The sequence below is a fragment of the Acomys russatus genome, chromosome 3, assembly GCF_903995435.1.
Source record: "Acomys russatus chromosome 3, mAcoRus1.1, whole genome shotgun sequence".
In the NCBI taxonomy this organism is placed as follows: domain Eukaryota; kingdom Metazoa; phylum Chordata; class Mammalia; order Rodentia; family Muridae; genus Acomys; species Acomys russatus.
In genome coordinates, this window is record NC_067139.1 from 7,427,714 (window position 1) to 7,444,351 (window position 16,638).

General features: G+C 48.4%; 1 protein-coding gene and 1 non-coding gene across 2 annotated transcripts; both read left to right on the forward strand.

Annotated features, from left to right (window-relative positions):
- The first annotated feature begins 4,276 nt into the window (after positions 1 to 4,276).
- Gpx6 (glutathione peroxidase 6) lies at positions 4,277 to 9,689 on the forward strand. Its single transcript, XM_051143248.1, has 5 exons — positions 4,277 to 4,486; positions 5,843 to 5,996; positions 6,547 to 6,664; positions 7,127 to 7,226; positions 8,770 to 9,689. The coding sequence occupies exons 1-5, from the start codon at positions 4,400 to 4,402 to the stop codon at positions 8,974 to 8,976; spliced, it is 666 nt and encodes a 221-aa protein (XP_050999205.1). The 5' UTR covers positions 4,277 to 4,399; the 3' UTR covers positions 8,977 to 9,689.
- Positions 9,690 to 13,238: 3,549 nt separating this feature from the next.
- Trnat-cgu (transfer RNA threonine (anticodon CGU)) lies at positions 13,239 to 13,312 on the forward strand. Its single transcript has one exon. It is a non-coding gene; the product is annotated as a tRNA-Thr (tRNA).
- Positions 13,313 to 16,638: the final 3,326 nt, after the last annotated feature.

Below are 16,638 nucleotides of genomic sequence, written 5' to 3' on the forward strand. Positions count from 1 at the left end.
CTCAATTTTTCACTTCCAGAGACTTTACTTATGAATCTGTTAGAGTTGCACCTCACTTTCTACTAAAGTCTGGGCTACTTTCCTGTAACAAATCACCACACATTTAGTAATGGGTAAAGACCCTCTCAGAGGGCTGGAGAGATGGCTCAGTGGTTAAGAGTGCCACCTGCTCTTCCAGAGGCCCTGAGTTCAAGTCCCAGCAACCACATGGTGGCTCACAACCATCTAATGTAATCTGATACCCTCTTCTGCAAATAAAGCACTCATGTGCAATAAATAAAATAAACAAATCTTTAAAAAAAAAAAAAAAAAAAAAAAAAAAAGACCCTCTCAGAACAAAGAGAATCTAAGCAGCATGATCAGTACTGATTGATGCTTGCGCGCACGATTATGCGATGACCCTGGAACACAGACCACCCCAACAGAAAGTATGGTACCATATACAGGAAACAAAGGGGGTACAACATAAGTGGGAGGACCAACGGAGGTTATGAAAGGTACCATGAACATTGTGACTGGAGTTACTAGGGTCAAAAACCTCGATCCTGGAAGTCCCAGTAAATAGATTCAGCCACCTCTCCCCAGCAGGCCAATTACAGAGGCAACAGTGAAAAGCAGAGAAAGAAGAATTCATTCCTTGTGGCCACACAGGAAGAGGAACAAGTGAAGAGGTCTCATGGCCCCCAGGCCAATTTCTGGGATATTGAGCTGAGGTTTAGGTTTGCCTAAAGGGCGAGGGGTGTTCTTACCTAAGAAGTCCTGATCGATGTGTACTGCCTGGGTTCTGGTCTGTCAAGCAAGCTGTCAGTACTGTGTGAAAGCTGTAGCTGAGAGTCAAGCTCTTCTTCTGGGTACTAGCTGAGCTTCCGCCTTTCCCTTCCCCCAGCACGGGACCCTGGGAAGATTATAATTCTTTGCCATGTGTTGGTTACACCTTTAGAGTACTCACAGTGTTTCAGATGCTGCGGTTATGTGTGGACACGGTGGCATCTTCGAGGCACATTACGGTGGGAACAATGGCCACGACCAGTTCCCAGGAAGGCATGTGTTTATCTTTACACAGTCTCTCTCTTGTGCCACCAACCACTAGAACATTTTCTCCTGATGCAGATGAAGATAGGATCTCTGGTAATAACAGAACCTCAGGAAGATGTTAAGTCAGGGCCAGTGGCCATCACAGAAGCTCAGGGTTAAAGCCACTGCCAGCCTGGATCTGAGTTTCCCTCAAGCGTTAGGCAGTAAAAGAAAAATGTGCACAAAAAACCATAAATAAAGGAAAACTACCACAAATCTATCACCATTAAGCCAGGTGGTTCATGCCTGCAACTCCAGCACTTGGGACATTGAAGCAGAAGACTCGCCATGAGTTTGAGTCCAGCCTGGGCTACATCATAAGTTGGAGTCTACCTAAGGTTACCGAGTAGGATCCTGCTAATAAATATAAATAAATAAATAAATGAATGCATGAATAAGCAAATATGTACCACTCTTCACCTTCTCAACATGTCTAGTTAGTGCATCTGAAGAACAGAAACAAACAGGAAAAAAAAAATAAAGTCATCTGACCTTTTATAAATCTATGCTCTCCTTTGTAACTGGGAAAAGGCATCACTGTAAGGCTCAGCCGTTCTTAAAGCTGAGAATGGGAGAAAGCTGAGGGACTTGGAGATATCTGCCAAGAGGAACGCCTTCTGCGCAGCTGCCCCAGGGGCCCTGGAGACCGGCATGGCTGAATCAGGTGTCCGTGACCAGGCTCTGGATTACAGGCTGCCGAGAGCAGCGCAGAGACCCCAGATAACAAAAAGTGTGCCTCCTAAGAGCTCACAAGAATTTGACTCCATCCCGATCCCATTTCCAGAGAAGGCCCTTTGTGTGAGCTTGGAAGGGGCGGGGCAGGTGGCAAAGAACTGGAGAGGAGGGCTGGCTCATGAACAGAAGTTGGCAGTGAAAACCAGGTAGATGGGAGAGGATGCAAGAGGAAGCAGCCAGGAAATACAATTCTCACTCCCACCTCAAAGATTTTGGAAGAACATTGTAGTTGTTATCTTATTAAAACTTCACAATAATCCATTTTTTTAGGGTAGGCAGGCAGAGATTACTACAAGTGTCTGCAGAGGAGGAAACCACAGCCCGGGCCATTCCTACCTCAGATCCTGAAGCTTTCTCCTCAATAACTTCCCACTAGGAGTGTGTGCCCCTCATTTTTACATGTCCTCTGTTAAGGAGCTCTTTCCCAGGGGCCAGAGTGGGGGTCAGAACCCCGGGGTTTAGCGCCAAAAGCCTGGCTTCATATTTTAAAAACTCGACTTTTTTTCTTTTTTAATTGGTGAAATTTCAAGAGACAGGAAAAATGATGGTCATATTGAGGCAGAACAGAAAGATGGCAAACGACAGGGACACAAGAAGAGAAAAAGCCCTTATCCTGGGATTCAGTTTGCCAGTTCTGGTGCCAGAAGGGCAAGAGATCCCAAAACAGTGCATCAAGCCAAAACTGCCTGCAGAGGTAATTTGTATTTTCCTAAAAACATATCAGAGAAGAATGAATGTTAAAACCAACCGTAGAGTTGTTGTTACTTCAGCCAGAAGGTGCAATTCTGAGCTTTATTGTGCTGGTGTTCCTCATCACCCTTAAATATAAACAGTAAGGCTTGCTAAACAGCTTTGCAATTTCATTTTTAAAGTGGGTGGGTGGGTGGGTGGGTGGGTGGGAGGGACTCTTTAAGAAAACTATGGGGCTGGAAAGATGGCTTAGCAGTTAAAAGCACTGACTGCTGTTCTAGAGTTTTGAGTCCTAGCAGCTGTGTGGAAACCCACAACTGTCTGTAACCCCAGTCCCAGGGGATCCAAGGTCCTCTTCTGGCCTCTGCAGGCACCAGGCATGCATGTGGTGCACATAAAATCACTGTGATAAAACACCAATACACATAAGATAGAGGAAGGAAGGAAGGAAGGAAGGAAGGAAAGTAGGTGGTGTACTGGCTAGTTTTATGTTAACTTGACATAGGCTACAGTCATCAGAGAGGAGAAAACCTCAGCTGAGAAAATGCCTCCATACGATTGGACTAACTGCAAGCCTGTAGTGCATTTTCTTAGTTAGTGGGTGATGGGGGAAGGTCCAGCCCAGTGTGGGTGCTGCCATTCCTGGGTTGGTGGTCCTGGGTTCTATTTAAAAGCAGGCTGAGCAAGCCAGTAAACAGCACCCGCCATAGCGTCTGGGTCAGCTGCTGCCTCCAGGTTCCTGTCCTCTTTGAGTTTCTGTCCTGACTTCTTTCAGTGATGACCAGTGCTGTGGAAGTGTAAGCCAGACATCCCTTTTCCTCCCCAAGCTACTTTGGTTACAGCCACAGTAATCCTGACTAAGGCAGGATGGCTGTAGTCACTCACTCAGTATACAGGAAGCAAGGGCTGGGTCTAATAGTCAATGTCACAGAGCACCAAATGTAATGGTAAACATCCATATTAGCCCACACCTGAATCAGGTGCATGAAACCTTGCCTTAAAAAAAAAAAAAAAAAATCAAGCCATGGATGGCAAGATAACTCCATCTGTACAGGTGTTAGCCTCACAAGCCTGAGGACCCGGGTTCAATCTCTGGAGCCATGTGAGGCCGAGCCCCACAAAGTTGCCCTCTGACCTCACATGCACAATCACACATCACACACAAAATACTAAATTAACATTTAAATCTTTGCAAACTAAACTAGCACGTGTGGTTTTTAACTGTTAAACCTTACTTAAATTCTGAGCTTCACTCAGTCGTGCTATAAATTACAAGCTTTGAGAACTGGCCTAAGAAACGATAGCCGCATGTGCAGCTGTGTTTTGAGCAGCGTGTGCAGCTATGTTTTAGGGATGTGCACTGCCTTCCCTATATGACTCTTTGTCTAAATACCTGATAAACTCACTAACTGCTTTGTTGTGTCTGATCTCAAAATCCTTTGCTGCAGCATGGGTAAGGACCTGCCTTTCCCTGAGCAAAGGTCCCCAAGGGAGAAGAGAGTTCCTCTGGTCGGGAGTACCTGTGTCTCCTGGCCAGATCACTGCTGACAACCTGGGTCACTGCTTTTCAAACTTAGTTCGCATGCAAACCTTACGAATGCTTTTTGGAAAAGCAGGCTGCGATTCAGTGGCACAAGTTACTGCAGTCATCGGCAGTGGGGAGGCACGGCATCTCAGGTTCCAGACAGAAAAGGCATCCACCTTCACGCCACCTTCACCTGTCAGAACATGTGCCTACCCCACCTGTCTCCTGTATCAGAAGTGGAAAGCAGGGAGAAGGTGGAGAGTGAAAGCAGCCCGCTGATTGGCTGTACATCTTCAAACCGTCGCCTGCCGGGGATAGTCAAAAGGGGTCACAGTTCCTAAGGTTCAAGATTCACCCGTTATTCCTTGTACAGCCATGGCCCAGCAGTTCTGGGCTTCCTGTCTTTTTCCACTGTTTTTGGCTGCCTTGGCTCAGGAGACTCTGATTCCTCAAAAATCGAAGGTAAGCACCCCGTGTGGGGGTTACCTAAACTAATTCTAACATCTGATAAGTAACTTGCCTACCATGGGTTTCAGGGGTCTGTCCTGTTCTTGAGGGGAGAGAGCTGCCTGATAGCTTTTCTTTGGAGACTTCGGCCAATGACCTTTCTGCCACAGCCGCTTTCCTGCCTCTAGTCACTGTGCTTTGCCACGTTTTCCATGCATCTTCCCTGCTTCTCTGCACCCCATGGATCTTTGAAGTCAAAACAGCTAGGTGACCTCCCTTCATCCCTTCCTGATGTCTTTTTCAGTCCTCCTTAATGGCTGCTTGACAGCCCAGCCCCTGCCCTACTCCATGCTGGTTTGTGACTTGGAGCAGCCCACTGTTCTAGGAAACAGTGCTTAAGCAGCAAGTGAGTTGGGAGGGAGGGCAATTTTTCTTAGACCAATTGGGCCAAACCCAGAGGGGGAGGAGGGAGCGAGGGAGGAGAGAACAGAAGAGAGCAGAAGAGAACAGAAGAGAAGAGGAGAGGAGAGGGCACTGGGCCTGGGCTCCCAGGGCGCCACGGGTAGGGGAAAAGGCACAATTTTCTTCAGTGCCTTGGTAGGGATGGGGGATGTGGAAGGCGAAGACAGGGCTCAGCTCAGTATAAGGACTTCTCCTCTGACCTTAGTGCTGCTCCAAGGAGCTGGACAATTGCCACACGGTGAGGCAGTAGCCAAAAGTCCTCACAAGGAGCCAGGGGCAGGGACTGGTATCCAAGCCTGTCCACAAGGGGAGTCAGTAGCCATTCCTGTAAAAAATGCATGCACACGTCTTAGAAGGCAGAGTAGGACCTCACTTGTGGCTTTGTTACTTACGTATCTTTTGCCAACTCCAGCTCTCTTCTGTAGAAGGTGAGGGACCTCCTCACGGAACACGATGACTCTCACACCTTAGCTAAAGTGAGAATCCACTGGTGATTGGGTCCCAGTCCTGGGACTCTTGATCCTATATGCCTCCTTGGGAACCTAAGCATTTCTAAAGTGTTCTCATGATGTTTATACATGTCCTTAAGTCTGACCTTTGAGCTTGGGCCTCTTTGTGGGGGCATGCAAAGGGTAAAAATGCATGTAAAATATTGATTGGCAGCTGTGAAGCTATAGGTTGTCTATTATCAGGTGAGATCACAGCTCACCTGAGAGGGCGCCGTCTATGGGCACCCAGGCCTATTCACCACCGATGCCCGCTTGGGTGTGGAGTTCCTCAAACAGAAATTGTTCAGTATTTAGAATGTTAAGATATTGCATGAAGGATCTTCAAGTGCTTTGAGAATGCTGACGGGTGTTGAGGTGTACTGTGTATGAGGCCACTACGGTTACTTGTGTTATATCACAGGTGGATTGCAACAAAGGCGTGGCTGGAAGCATCTATGAGTACGGAGCCAAGACCTTGGATGGCGGAGAGTACGTCCAGTTCCAGCAGTATGCAGGAAAGCACATGCTCTTTGTCAACGTGGCATCCTTCTGTGGTCTGACAGCCACGTATCCTGGTAAGAACTCAAATTCCAAATCCCTCCCAGAACTAGCTTGCCACATCACCCTATTGTGAGCAGAGAGGCTTTTACTGTGTTGTTGGGACCGAGCGATGAGAAAACACAATAACTGTGAGATGGGAGTGGACAGGGAAACCTGAAGCTCCCCGTTCGGCCGCTTCTAGTGCCCGGATTACCTCTACCACAGGGAACAAGGAGGCTTCTTATAAAGGGATAGAAAAGACTCGTGTCCCCTGAACTGGCGTTGGGTAGTGTGGGGTAGGATTCAAGGAAGTAGAGCTTCGCTCTGGATTAAGCTCTGACAGGAAATGAAGAAGGGGGCAGTTATGTGACTGCTATGTGTGTGGCAGGCGAAGAACATAATGAGATTGGGGAAACCCGGCAGCCATTGAGAGGCATTCCCAGAGATCTGTGTCACAGCTATTTGCTCTGCCTACTTAGTGCCTGTAGCTTCTTAGAGTCCTCAGTGAAAGAGAGGTAAAGCCAGTGGTCCACCTCCTGAGTCTTGAGCAGGAAGTCGCCCATGCTGTTGACATTCTACCCGCAGAACTGAACGCCCTGCAGGAGGCGCTGCACCAGTTCAACGTTGTCGTTCTGGGCTTCCCCTGCAACCAGTTTGGAAAACAAGAACCTGGAAGGAACTCAGAGATTCTCCTTGGACTCAAGTGAGTGTTATGGGGAGCCCTGGAGATGCCTTTCCCTTCATCGGCCCAGATGCCTCCCCATTCTAGAATCTTCCAGAGTAGGTGATAGATCAGTGAGTGGGCTGAAGGATGTCGTCATGGTGCCTGCCTTGGATTTCATCTTGCCCTGCAGGAATGGCCAAGTACTCTTTCCACACTTGGCTTCCTTGAGGGTGAAAATAGGGCAGATCCAAGGAAGAGACATTTGGGAGAAGGAAGGAAATAGAGGAAAGAGAGATGGGTCAGAGCATCTGAGGTCAGACTACCCTGCCCCTAATGTCAGGGAGTCCTTCAATTCCATGGTATCCCTTGCTTGAAATCTTGATCCCAGAGACCCCTCCTGCTCCTCTCTCTTTCTGTCCTTTTGTGAGGACCAGTGCTGACCTCTCCTATCCCACCTTGACTTAATTTGGATTTCCTCGGGAACACCTTGCTTCCCTGCAGATATGTACGTCCAGGCGGCGGCTATGCCCCCAATTTCCAGCTCTTTGAGAAAGGTGATGTGAATGGAGAAAATGAACAAAAGTTTTATTCTTTCCTAAAGGTGAGTGAGCAAACATGGGTCGGCCAGGTGGGATTCTCTGGAAGCAATGGGGCTGGTGTCTGTGATGAGAAGGGACTCCTTAAAAGGGGGTACATTCATGAAAATGAAGTGTGAAGCTAACATACATGAAAAAACATACATGATAGCTCTGACCTGGACCGACTTCCCTTTCTGACTGCTAATGATTTGTTTGTTCAATAATCATAAATCAAATCCAGACTTTATTCAAGGAACTGTGTAATACAAGTTAACATTTATTAATAGGTTACCTGAAGGATCTATTATAAAGTCAGGAGATGACACAGACACGGATAAGAGAGAGTGTCAAAGGATAAGAACCACAGGGTGGCTGGGCATGGTGGCACACACCTGTGATCCCAGTACTTGGGGAGGCACAGGCAGGCGGATCGCTCTGAGTTCGAGGCTAGCCTGGTTTACAAAGTGAGTTCAGGACAGCCAAGGATACGCAGAGAAACCCGTCCCGGGTGGGGTGGTGGTAGTGGTGTGGTGGTGGGGGTGGGGGTGTGGTGGGGGTGTGGTGGGGGTGTGGTGGGGGGGTGGTGGGGGGGTGGTATGGTGGTGGTAGTGGTGTGGTGGTGGGGGTGGGGGTGTGGTGTGGGGGTGGGGGGGTGGTATGGTGGTGGTAGTGGTGTGGTGGGGGTGTGGTGGGGGGGTGGTGGTGGGGGGGTGGTGGGGGGGTGGTGGGGGTGTGGTGGGGGGTGTGGTGGGGGGGTGGTATGGTGGTGGTAGTGGTGTGGTGGTGGGGGTGGTGGGGGTGTGGTCTGTGTGTCAGAGTATTACAACCACAGAACACAGGAAAGAAGGACATGAGGATTACTTAGTCACTTGTCCCCAGAGAATGGTCTGCAGAACCAAGTTCAAGTTGTCCTTGTGGATATTTTCACTCATCCACAGCAAGCTGAAACAAAAGATCAGCTTACTGAATACAAATTACTTATTCCAACAGTAACTTATGGTGAGGCTACAGCACATGAACTGCTTTTTGTAGCACAAAAGATGAACATGTGAAAACTTGGTAGCTCTTAACTTATACAGTCAGTCCTCATTATGCAGAAGCAGGAGGATGGCTCTGACTGCTAACTTAGTCTAAATAGTTCTCTCCAAGCTAGTCACAGCTACATAACATGGTCCTGTCTCCAAACAAAGACATGATCCTTACAGAGCTGTCTAATATGGAAAAGTGCTTTCCAGTGTGGAGGCTCATGCCTGAAATCCCAGGACTTTCGCTTGGGAGATTAAGTTTTGTCAGCTTGACACACACCGAGCTTCAGACCATCTATGATGAAGTCATAGACTAGAGGAGAGGCAGGACAGTGGGTGCTTTTCACTGTCAGACAATCTGACCTGGTTAGAATGGCCTTGGGGTGCTGGTGGCACTACACTGATATGTCTGTGATGGACTTGAAACATGTGAAGGAGTTTAAAACATGAAGTTGTGCAGTAGTAGAGGCAGAGGAGACTGGGCAACATAGAAGCAGAAATGAGATTGTCTTTTCCTTTTTTTTTCATATCCCTGCTCCAGAACTCCTGCCCTCCCACCTCTGAACTTTTGGGCTCTCCAGAATATCTCTTCTGGAATCCCATGAAGGTCCACGACATCCGCTGGAACTTTGAGAAGTTCCTGGTGGGATCCGATGGAGTCCCTATCATGCGCTGGTTCCACCAGACTCCTGTCAGAACTGTCCAGGCGGACATCATCGAGTACCTAAACCAGACCCTCACCCTGTAGAACGTGCTTTACAAGTAGTGTCTTTGCTCCACTCCCTCAGCAGCCTCCATGGGACCGCAGCACGCAGCACTACCCGAGTCCCTACTAAGGTGCAGGTGAGCAGCTCCGGATGAACTTATATAGAAGTTTATTTGTGGTAGACAAAACATGCTTGGAAAATAAAGTCAAAGAAAAAATATACCCAAATATCTGACTCTGATATATCGTTTTTCCTAATCTACTCCAAAAGAAGGTCACATTTTAGAGTGGATGACCCAGACAATTCCATATATTGAAGAAGTGACCCAGAAAGATCTTAATCTATCATTCACTGCCCTCATGGGTTAAAGGAAGTGGGGACGAGTGGCCAGATCCTCTGGGTTCCCTTCCCAGCCTCTTCTCCTCCCAATCTGAGCATGCGGTGCCAAGCTGTTGTTCTGTTTAGCCCACTTGGTGACACACCATCCTACAGTTTTCTTAGGGGATTCTGAAGGTTGAGAGCAGAACCCTCCCTCATGAAGAGAGGAGCATCCCCACAGTGCTATGTCCTAAGGTCCCTCTGGGTCAGACCCTACCAGAGCCTCCCTGGATGCCTTTCTGTTAGTGATTTCTGGTCATGGTACCTGGCCACAGATGTTCTTAACACCAACTGGTGTACTTTGGTCTCATCCGAGTGTTCCCAACTTCAAATTCTTTCCTATTATCACTATCTCAAATAATAACAATAGTCTAATAAATAATAAAAGAACACACAGCAGATGGACTCTGAGTGATGTTTTTCAGCGACTATTATGTGCTTTCTTGACCTTCCTCTTACATCTTCAACATTCTGGTTTTTCTCAGAAGTGTTCTAGAATCTTCCCTGGTACTGTTAAAAGCATCAAGCTGTACTGTAGACACATTGAAGCTCAGATCTGAAGCTCAGACATATGTATGTAGCCCAGGCTGGCCTTGAATTTCCAATCTTTCAGTCTCAGCATTTCAAGTAGCTAGGATTACAGGTCCTGCAGTTATGCCCAGTTCAGACTTTTTAGAGCCAGCTATCACTATACCTCCTATGCTGACCACTTAGCTAAACCTTGCAAGCCCCTACAAAAGAGGACCTCTTGCTTCTGAAAGAATCTCTCTCTCTCATTTCTATCTATAAAACTAGTTCACACTTATAGTTAAGCTATGGAAACACATAAGCACAGAAGAAAATATCAGAAAGCAACTAAACCTGATCTTGAATCAGAGGTGCCACAGCCCTACAGGAAGCCCTGCTGTCAATGGTCAGCTGGCTAAAGAACTTTGTTCTCTTCAGATGGAGAAGTAAGTGGGAGAGGTAGCTCTTCTGGGCTCTGCAGTTCTGGTTCTTGAGTGTCACAGGGTTGTGGTCTAGTGAGAGGCCCTAGGCCTTGACATAGCTACAAGTCTAGAAGACCACAGGCTTATGGCTCTGGGCTCGACAGTGCAGCGATTTCCTGCTCTAGGTGTTGAAGGTGGGGAGTTATTACTCTGATTTGCTTGCCAGCAACCTGGCACATGAGAGCAGTTGTCACCTTTGGCTTTGATCTGGAGCTGGTGGTGGAAGCAGTCAGTACCAGGCAGTGCTGCAGCTCCCACGCCCTAGGCACTGCGATCTAAAACTAGGGCTGCAGCATTTGAGTCGTGGATGGCCTTACAGCAGCTAATGATACAACATCTGGGCCTAGGAATTTGGGACACTTGACTCTTAGGGCTTGGAGGCTCCACGAAACTCTTCTAGAAACGTTGGAGGGAGGTGGGGCATGGGGGATGGAGGTGGGGGTATGGGGGATGGAAGTGGGGGCATGGGGGATGGAGGTGGGGGTATGGGGGCTAGAGGTGGGGGCATGGGGGATGGAGGTGGGGGCATGGGGGATGGAGGTGGGGGCATGGGGGATGGAGGTGGGGGCAATGGGGGCTAGAGGTGGGGGGCATGGGGGATGGAGGGTGGGGGCAATGGGGGATGGAGGTGGGCGATGGGGAGGGCAATGGGGGATGGAAGTGGGGGCATGGGGGATGGAGGTGGGGGTATGGGGGCTAGAGGTGGGGGCATGGGGGATGGGGGATGGAGGGGGGGCATGGGGGGATGGAGGTGGGGGTATGGGGGAGGAGGTGGGTGGGGGTATGGGGGATGGAGGTGGGGGGATGGGGTGGGGGCATGGGGGATGGAAGTGGGGGCATGGGGGATGGAGGTGGGGGCATGGGGGATGGAGGTGGGGGTATGGGGGATAAGGGATGGAGGTGGGGGTATGGGGGATGGAGGTGGGGGAGTCAGAAGCCTGCACTCTCTCACCTTCAGCCCTTCAATAGCCTGAGAATCTAGGAGGTCTCAAGTCTGCTGCTGCTCTGTAAAGATCCAGATTGTATGCCTCTGGTTAGGAGAAACTAAACACTGTTCTGAGGAGCCAACCTTAGTTATCCTTCTGGCCAATGTGGACAAATCCAAAAGCAACGTGATGTGGGAAGAATTCACTTTGGTTATTCGTTGATCACGCCTCTGGCAGTTTGGTGGTGTTTCCCCAGCAGCAAAAGTGTGAGTTAACTTCAGAAAGCTCATCGGGACAGGCCGTACACCATAAGGCTTGCCCTGAAGTGCCCTGCATCCTAAACCTCCCTCTAAAGCCACCATCAGCTGAAGATCAGGTGTTCAAGCGCAATGTCGGTGCTGGACATGTCACATGCAAAGCACAACCAAGCCAAAGCCAGGGGAAGCAGAAGCCAGAAGTTTCCTTGCTATATGAGATGTGAGTGTCGGTTTGGGATATGTGACCAAATGATGACAGTAATGATAATAATGTAAAAGTACTTATAAATGCAACAAAAACTTTCCATTTCTCTCCTCGGCCAGTTCTTATGACTGATCTTAGTTCTCAAGGAAGATTATGCACAAAACCTTCTAGAAAGAGGCAAACTGGCCAGGTGTGTGGCAGACACTCCAGCCTGCTGTAGTAGTCTGAGTAATAATATTACTCTTCTAGTTATCCCCACCATAAATACTATCGCTGGAGTTTTCTTAAGCCAAAAGTTCCCACAACCTGTCATGTGATCAGACACGCTGTGACTGTCCCACAAACACCCTATGGGCAGTTAGCATCACAAAGAGAGTGGGTCACAAAATCTTTAATGAAGAATCAGGTTCAGGGACAATGACCTCACTTAGTCCCTGGAAGGTCTACATTTCTCTGCTGCACTCTGGAGTTAGTGGCAGAAAGTTCTGTTTGGGTGTTTGTTTATTTTTAAAACAGAGCTGTGTAAAGCGCGTTGGCCTCAGACTCAAGGCAATCCTTCTGCCTCAGCCATCCCAGTGTTGGGACTGCAGGTGTACACCACCACAGGCTTTGTTATTTTTAATGAGAGCAGCAAGAAGACCCCCCCCCACCCCGCCCCCAGCCTTCTGCTTGATATTATAAAGTCCTTACGGTGAAAGCCCTTTGCGGAAGGTGTTCTGGGAGCTCTTAATTCCCCCATTTTTATTTGTTGGCGTCTCTCCAGGTCCTCCCCAGCCCTGAGAAGATGGGTCCTGCCTACCCCACCTCTGTAGAGCCGCTGGTTCCTAGAAGCCCATCCTTTACCCTGAATCCCTCCTCCTACCCAGCAACCCTAGCACCGCAAGCTTCCTGGCTCGAGCGCTGCACTCCACCGCTACTCTGAGGAAACAAAGCCATTCCGGTTCCCAGTGTCCAGGATGCAGGCTCCGGCCTCCCCAGACCCTCTCCAGAGGCTTATGATCCTTGGAGTCCGTTTGATGAGGTTCAAAGACGTCATAACCCTGTGGACACCTGTAGCTGAGGATCGCTTTTTACAAGCCCGCCCAGTCGCCAGCAAATCTAGCAGGCGAGCACGCTACAAATGGCGGCGTTTATTGTTGTTTTGTTTTGATGCAACTTCTTGAGGAAGCAAACCAATGACTCACACGGCACGCACACGCGCCACACCTACACATTTTTCTACTACGCTTTGGGTGGTCTTTGTCAGTTACTCTCTTCCCCCCTCTTCCTCCCCCCACCAAATGCCGGTCCTTGAGACAAGAGGAAAATATCAGACACGGGGACTGATTCCCTTCGTGTGTGACGTCTGACCAGAGAAAACGCAGCATTTTTCCTTTGCTGATTCTTCTTTGAAAAACAAAACAAAGCAAAACAAAACAACAACAACCCCACAAAACAACAGCGACAACAACAAAAACCGAGCATCTTCAGACAGTGTAAACTTTCTCCCTCCACCGTGTAGAGCTAAAATGGGATAGATCCATCCGTCTTTCCTACCTACTGCCATGTGGCTCCATGGCTTAGCTGGTTAAAGCGCCTGTCTCGTAAACAGGAGATCCTGGGTTCGACTCCCAGTGGGGCCTTGTGTTTTCACATCTTTCCTACCAATAAAATGGAATTGTTAAAATGTTACCTAGTTTACCAGATGTAACCTGGCATAAAAACATAGTTTTTATGGAGATGAATGAAATTCAAACTTGGCTGAAGAAGAACAGGTGGACAGGACCTCATCACTTTTCATAAATTTACATTAAACTATAGTAAGATATTTAGGGGCAGTTACAAGCACAGATATGCCCGATCCAGATCCTAAACATGTCCAGCACAGTCAGCCATTAGAAGAAAGGACCAGAATGTTTGTAGGGGGAGCTGGGCCCTTTGTCCACCCTCTCTGTTTTCACGTTGTAGGAGGAAACCCAAACCTTCAACTTGCTAGGCAGCCTCTGGACTACCAAGTGACATAGCCAGCTCTGTCTTAGGCGTTTTGAAGACTCTGGGAAGAATACAAATTAATCCTCTCAAGGAAATAACCAGAAAGCGTTACAGATAATAGACTGGAAGTTAAAATTGCCTAGACCCAAGTATGCCTAGAGCAAGGAGAGCAAGCTAGGCAGTACAAGGAGAGCAGATTGGAAAGCTGTGCCAAAGTCTCCCATGGTCTCCTCCACTCACTCAACAAGTACTAACTGTTCGCCTTTTCTGTGGTAGGCATACTTCAGAAGAGAGGAAACACAGCTGTGAGCAAAGCTAACCGGAAACTCCGGGAAGTCTTACATGCCAGTGTAGGAGTGACATTCACACAAAAATGAATATACACAGTAAGAAAATATATTGGTTCCTGTATCTGGGGTGGGGGGGATGGACTCAAAAAAATGTATATGAGGTGGGAGTTTGAGTGGGTAAGAGGTGTGGCAGGTAAGAGGTGTGGCAGGTGAGAGGTGTGGCAGGTGAGAGGTGTGGCAGGTGAGAGGTGTGGCAGGTGAGAGGTGTGGCAGGTAAGAGGTGTGGCAGGTAAGAGGTGTGGCAGGTAAGAGGTGGGGCAGGTAAGAGGTGGGGCAGGTAAGAGGTGTGGCAGGTGAGAAGTGTGGCAGGTGAGAGGTGTGGCAGGTGAGAGGTGTGGCAGGTGAGCGGTGGAGGGGTGCAGTGAGAGGTGTGGCAGGTGAGGGTGTGGCAGGTGAGAGGGTGGCAAGGTAAGAGGTGTGGCAGGTGAGAGGTGTGGCAGGTGAGAGGTGTGGCAGGTGAGAGGTGTGGCAGGTGAGAGGTGTGGCAGGTGAGAGGTGTGGCAGGTGAGAGGTGTGGCAGGTAAGAGGTGTGGCAGGTGAGAGGTGTGGCAGGTGAGAGGTGTGGCAGGTGAGAGGTGTGGCAGGTGAGAGGTGTGGCAGGTGAGAGGTGTGGCAGGTGAGAGGTGTGGCAGGTAAGAAGTGGGGCAGGTAAGAGGTGGGGCAGGCACCTAGAATCTGCTCCAGTAAAATCACTGGCAAATGTTCTGAATATTGTATAGGTTTATTTGTGTGTGTGCACGTGTGCATGCATGTGGGTATATGGAGGCCAGAGGACAACCTGTGGAGTCAGTTCCCTCACTATGTGAGTTCTGTGGACACAACCATGTCCTCAGGCTCGGTGGCTTGGTGCCCATACCCCTTGAGCCATCTCTCTGGCCCCGTGTCTAAGATTTTCCTGCTCAGTGGAAGACGTCCTAGTGTCACCAGTACATCACTGTAAGTACAGTAAGTAGCAGCACAAAACAATCAGAAAATTGCCGTTAGCTGTGCCTGGATCTCAATTCTGTTCATTCTGACAGGGACCCTGCTGAAGTAGATCCCAGTCTCTCTTACCCTCAGCTGCTCACACAGGGGTTGAGGCGCCTCTGATGAGTTACTTTAGCTCAGTGGGCAGAAGTTATAAGCTCGCCAAGTGGAGTCAACTAGAGATGATGGATAAATGTACACACCTGACCCATAAACAGGTGGCCAGTTACATTCTATCCCACCCCAGACTTTTTATTTTTGTTTATATTTATTTTTTTGAGACAGAGTTTCTCTGTGTAGCCCTGGCTTTCCTGGAACTCACTCTGTAGGTCAGGGGGCCTCAAACTCAGAGGTTCACCTGCCTCTGCCTCCCCAGTTCTGGGATTGAAGGTGTGCACCACCACTGCCTGGTTTGTCCCTTTTTTACTTTAAATGTATGAATGAACACTCTAAGCATGTTTTAATGGATTGGGTTTCCCTCTCCCAAAAGATATATTAAGTCTTTAATCCCTTGTATTAATGTGACTTTATTTGGAAATAAACTTCTTTGCAGATGTAATCAGCTTTTGCTGCTGTTTTGTTTTAATCTGTTTGGTTGTGGAATAGGGTCTCTTATAGACCAGGCTGACCTTGAACCCTGACCCTGCTGCTTTCACCTCCTAAGTGCATTCTGCTTCACCTAGCAGGAAGAGCTGAGTTTTGATGATGGTCTTACTGGATTAAGTTCAGTCCAGTGACTGGAGATTTTTCAAGTGTAAAGAGGAAGATTTAGATTCAGGGACAGGCATGTAAAGTAAAGCCCACGTGAAGATGGAGACACGGATTGCAGAGACTTGTCACAAGCCAAGGTTTTCCAGGTAGCTACTGTTAAACAAACATGATAGGAGGTCACTGTTTTAGGCTAAGCTTCTCCAGGGTGTCATTATAAAACAGACACAAATAAAAACCAGAGTGCCCTCCCAAAGTGTGTCACTGAGGGAGAGATTGGGGCTCAGAGTCAGAGGAATTCAAAGTCCAAAGGCTTTGTGTGTGTGTGTGTGTGTGTGTGTGTGTGTGTGTGTGTGTGTGTGTCTAGCTAGGCTATCTGTGTTTATTAGCTGCTGGTGACTGCTAACTAGGAGTCCTGTCATGGAGTACTGGAGAGTGAGGTCTTATGCTTTTGATGTTATGTGCCTGAGAATGGCCTTTAAACTCTTAAGAGACACTTCCGTGCTGCACAGATAGGTTTTTATCATCATAAGCCCCGTTTTTGTAAAAGCCCACTGAATGTTTGTGACCTGCTGAGCAAGGACTTGGTTTTATACACAGAGCAGAGGTATTGGACAAAAGACAGACTTCTTCATTCTGTCGACAGATAATTGAGAGCTGTTGATTACCCGTCGACACTTGGGACTCCCAAACTTAATAAACCCTGTTGGTCTTGAGTGACCTGCACAATAACATTCGAAGCCTGGCATGGTGTCTCATGCTTGTGACCTCAGCACTTGAGGAGCAGAGACTTATTTAAAGACAGCCTGGGCTACATAGAGCGACCCTGCTTACCCTGCTCCCCAACAACCAATAATAGCAACCTCTGCAGTCTCCACCACAATGAAAGACAGATTGTATCCTTTTTTTTTAAAGGACCTATGTGACCATGCCTATGTGTTGAGAGAGGAATG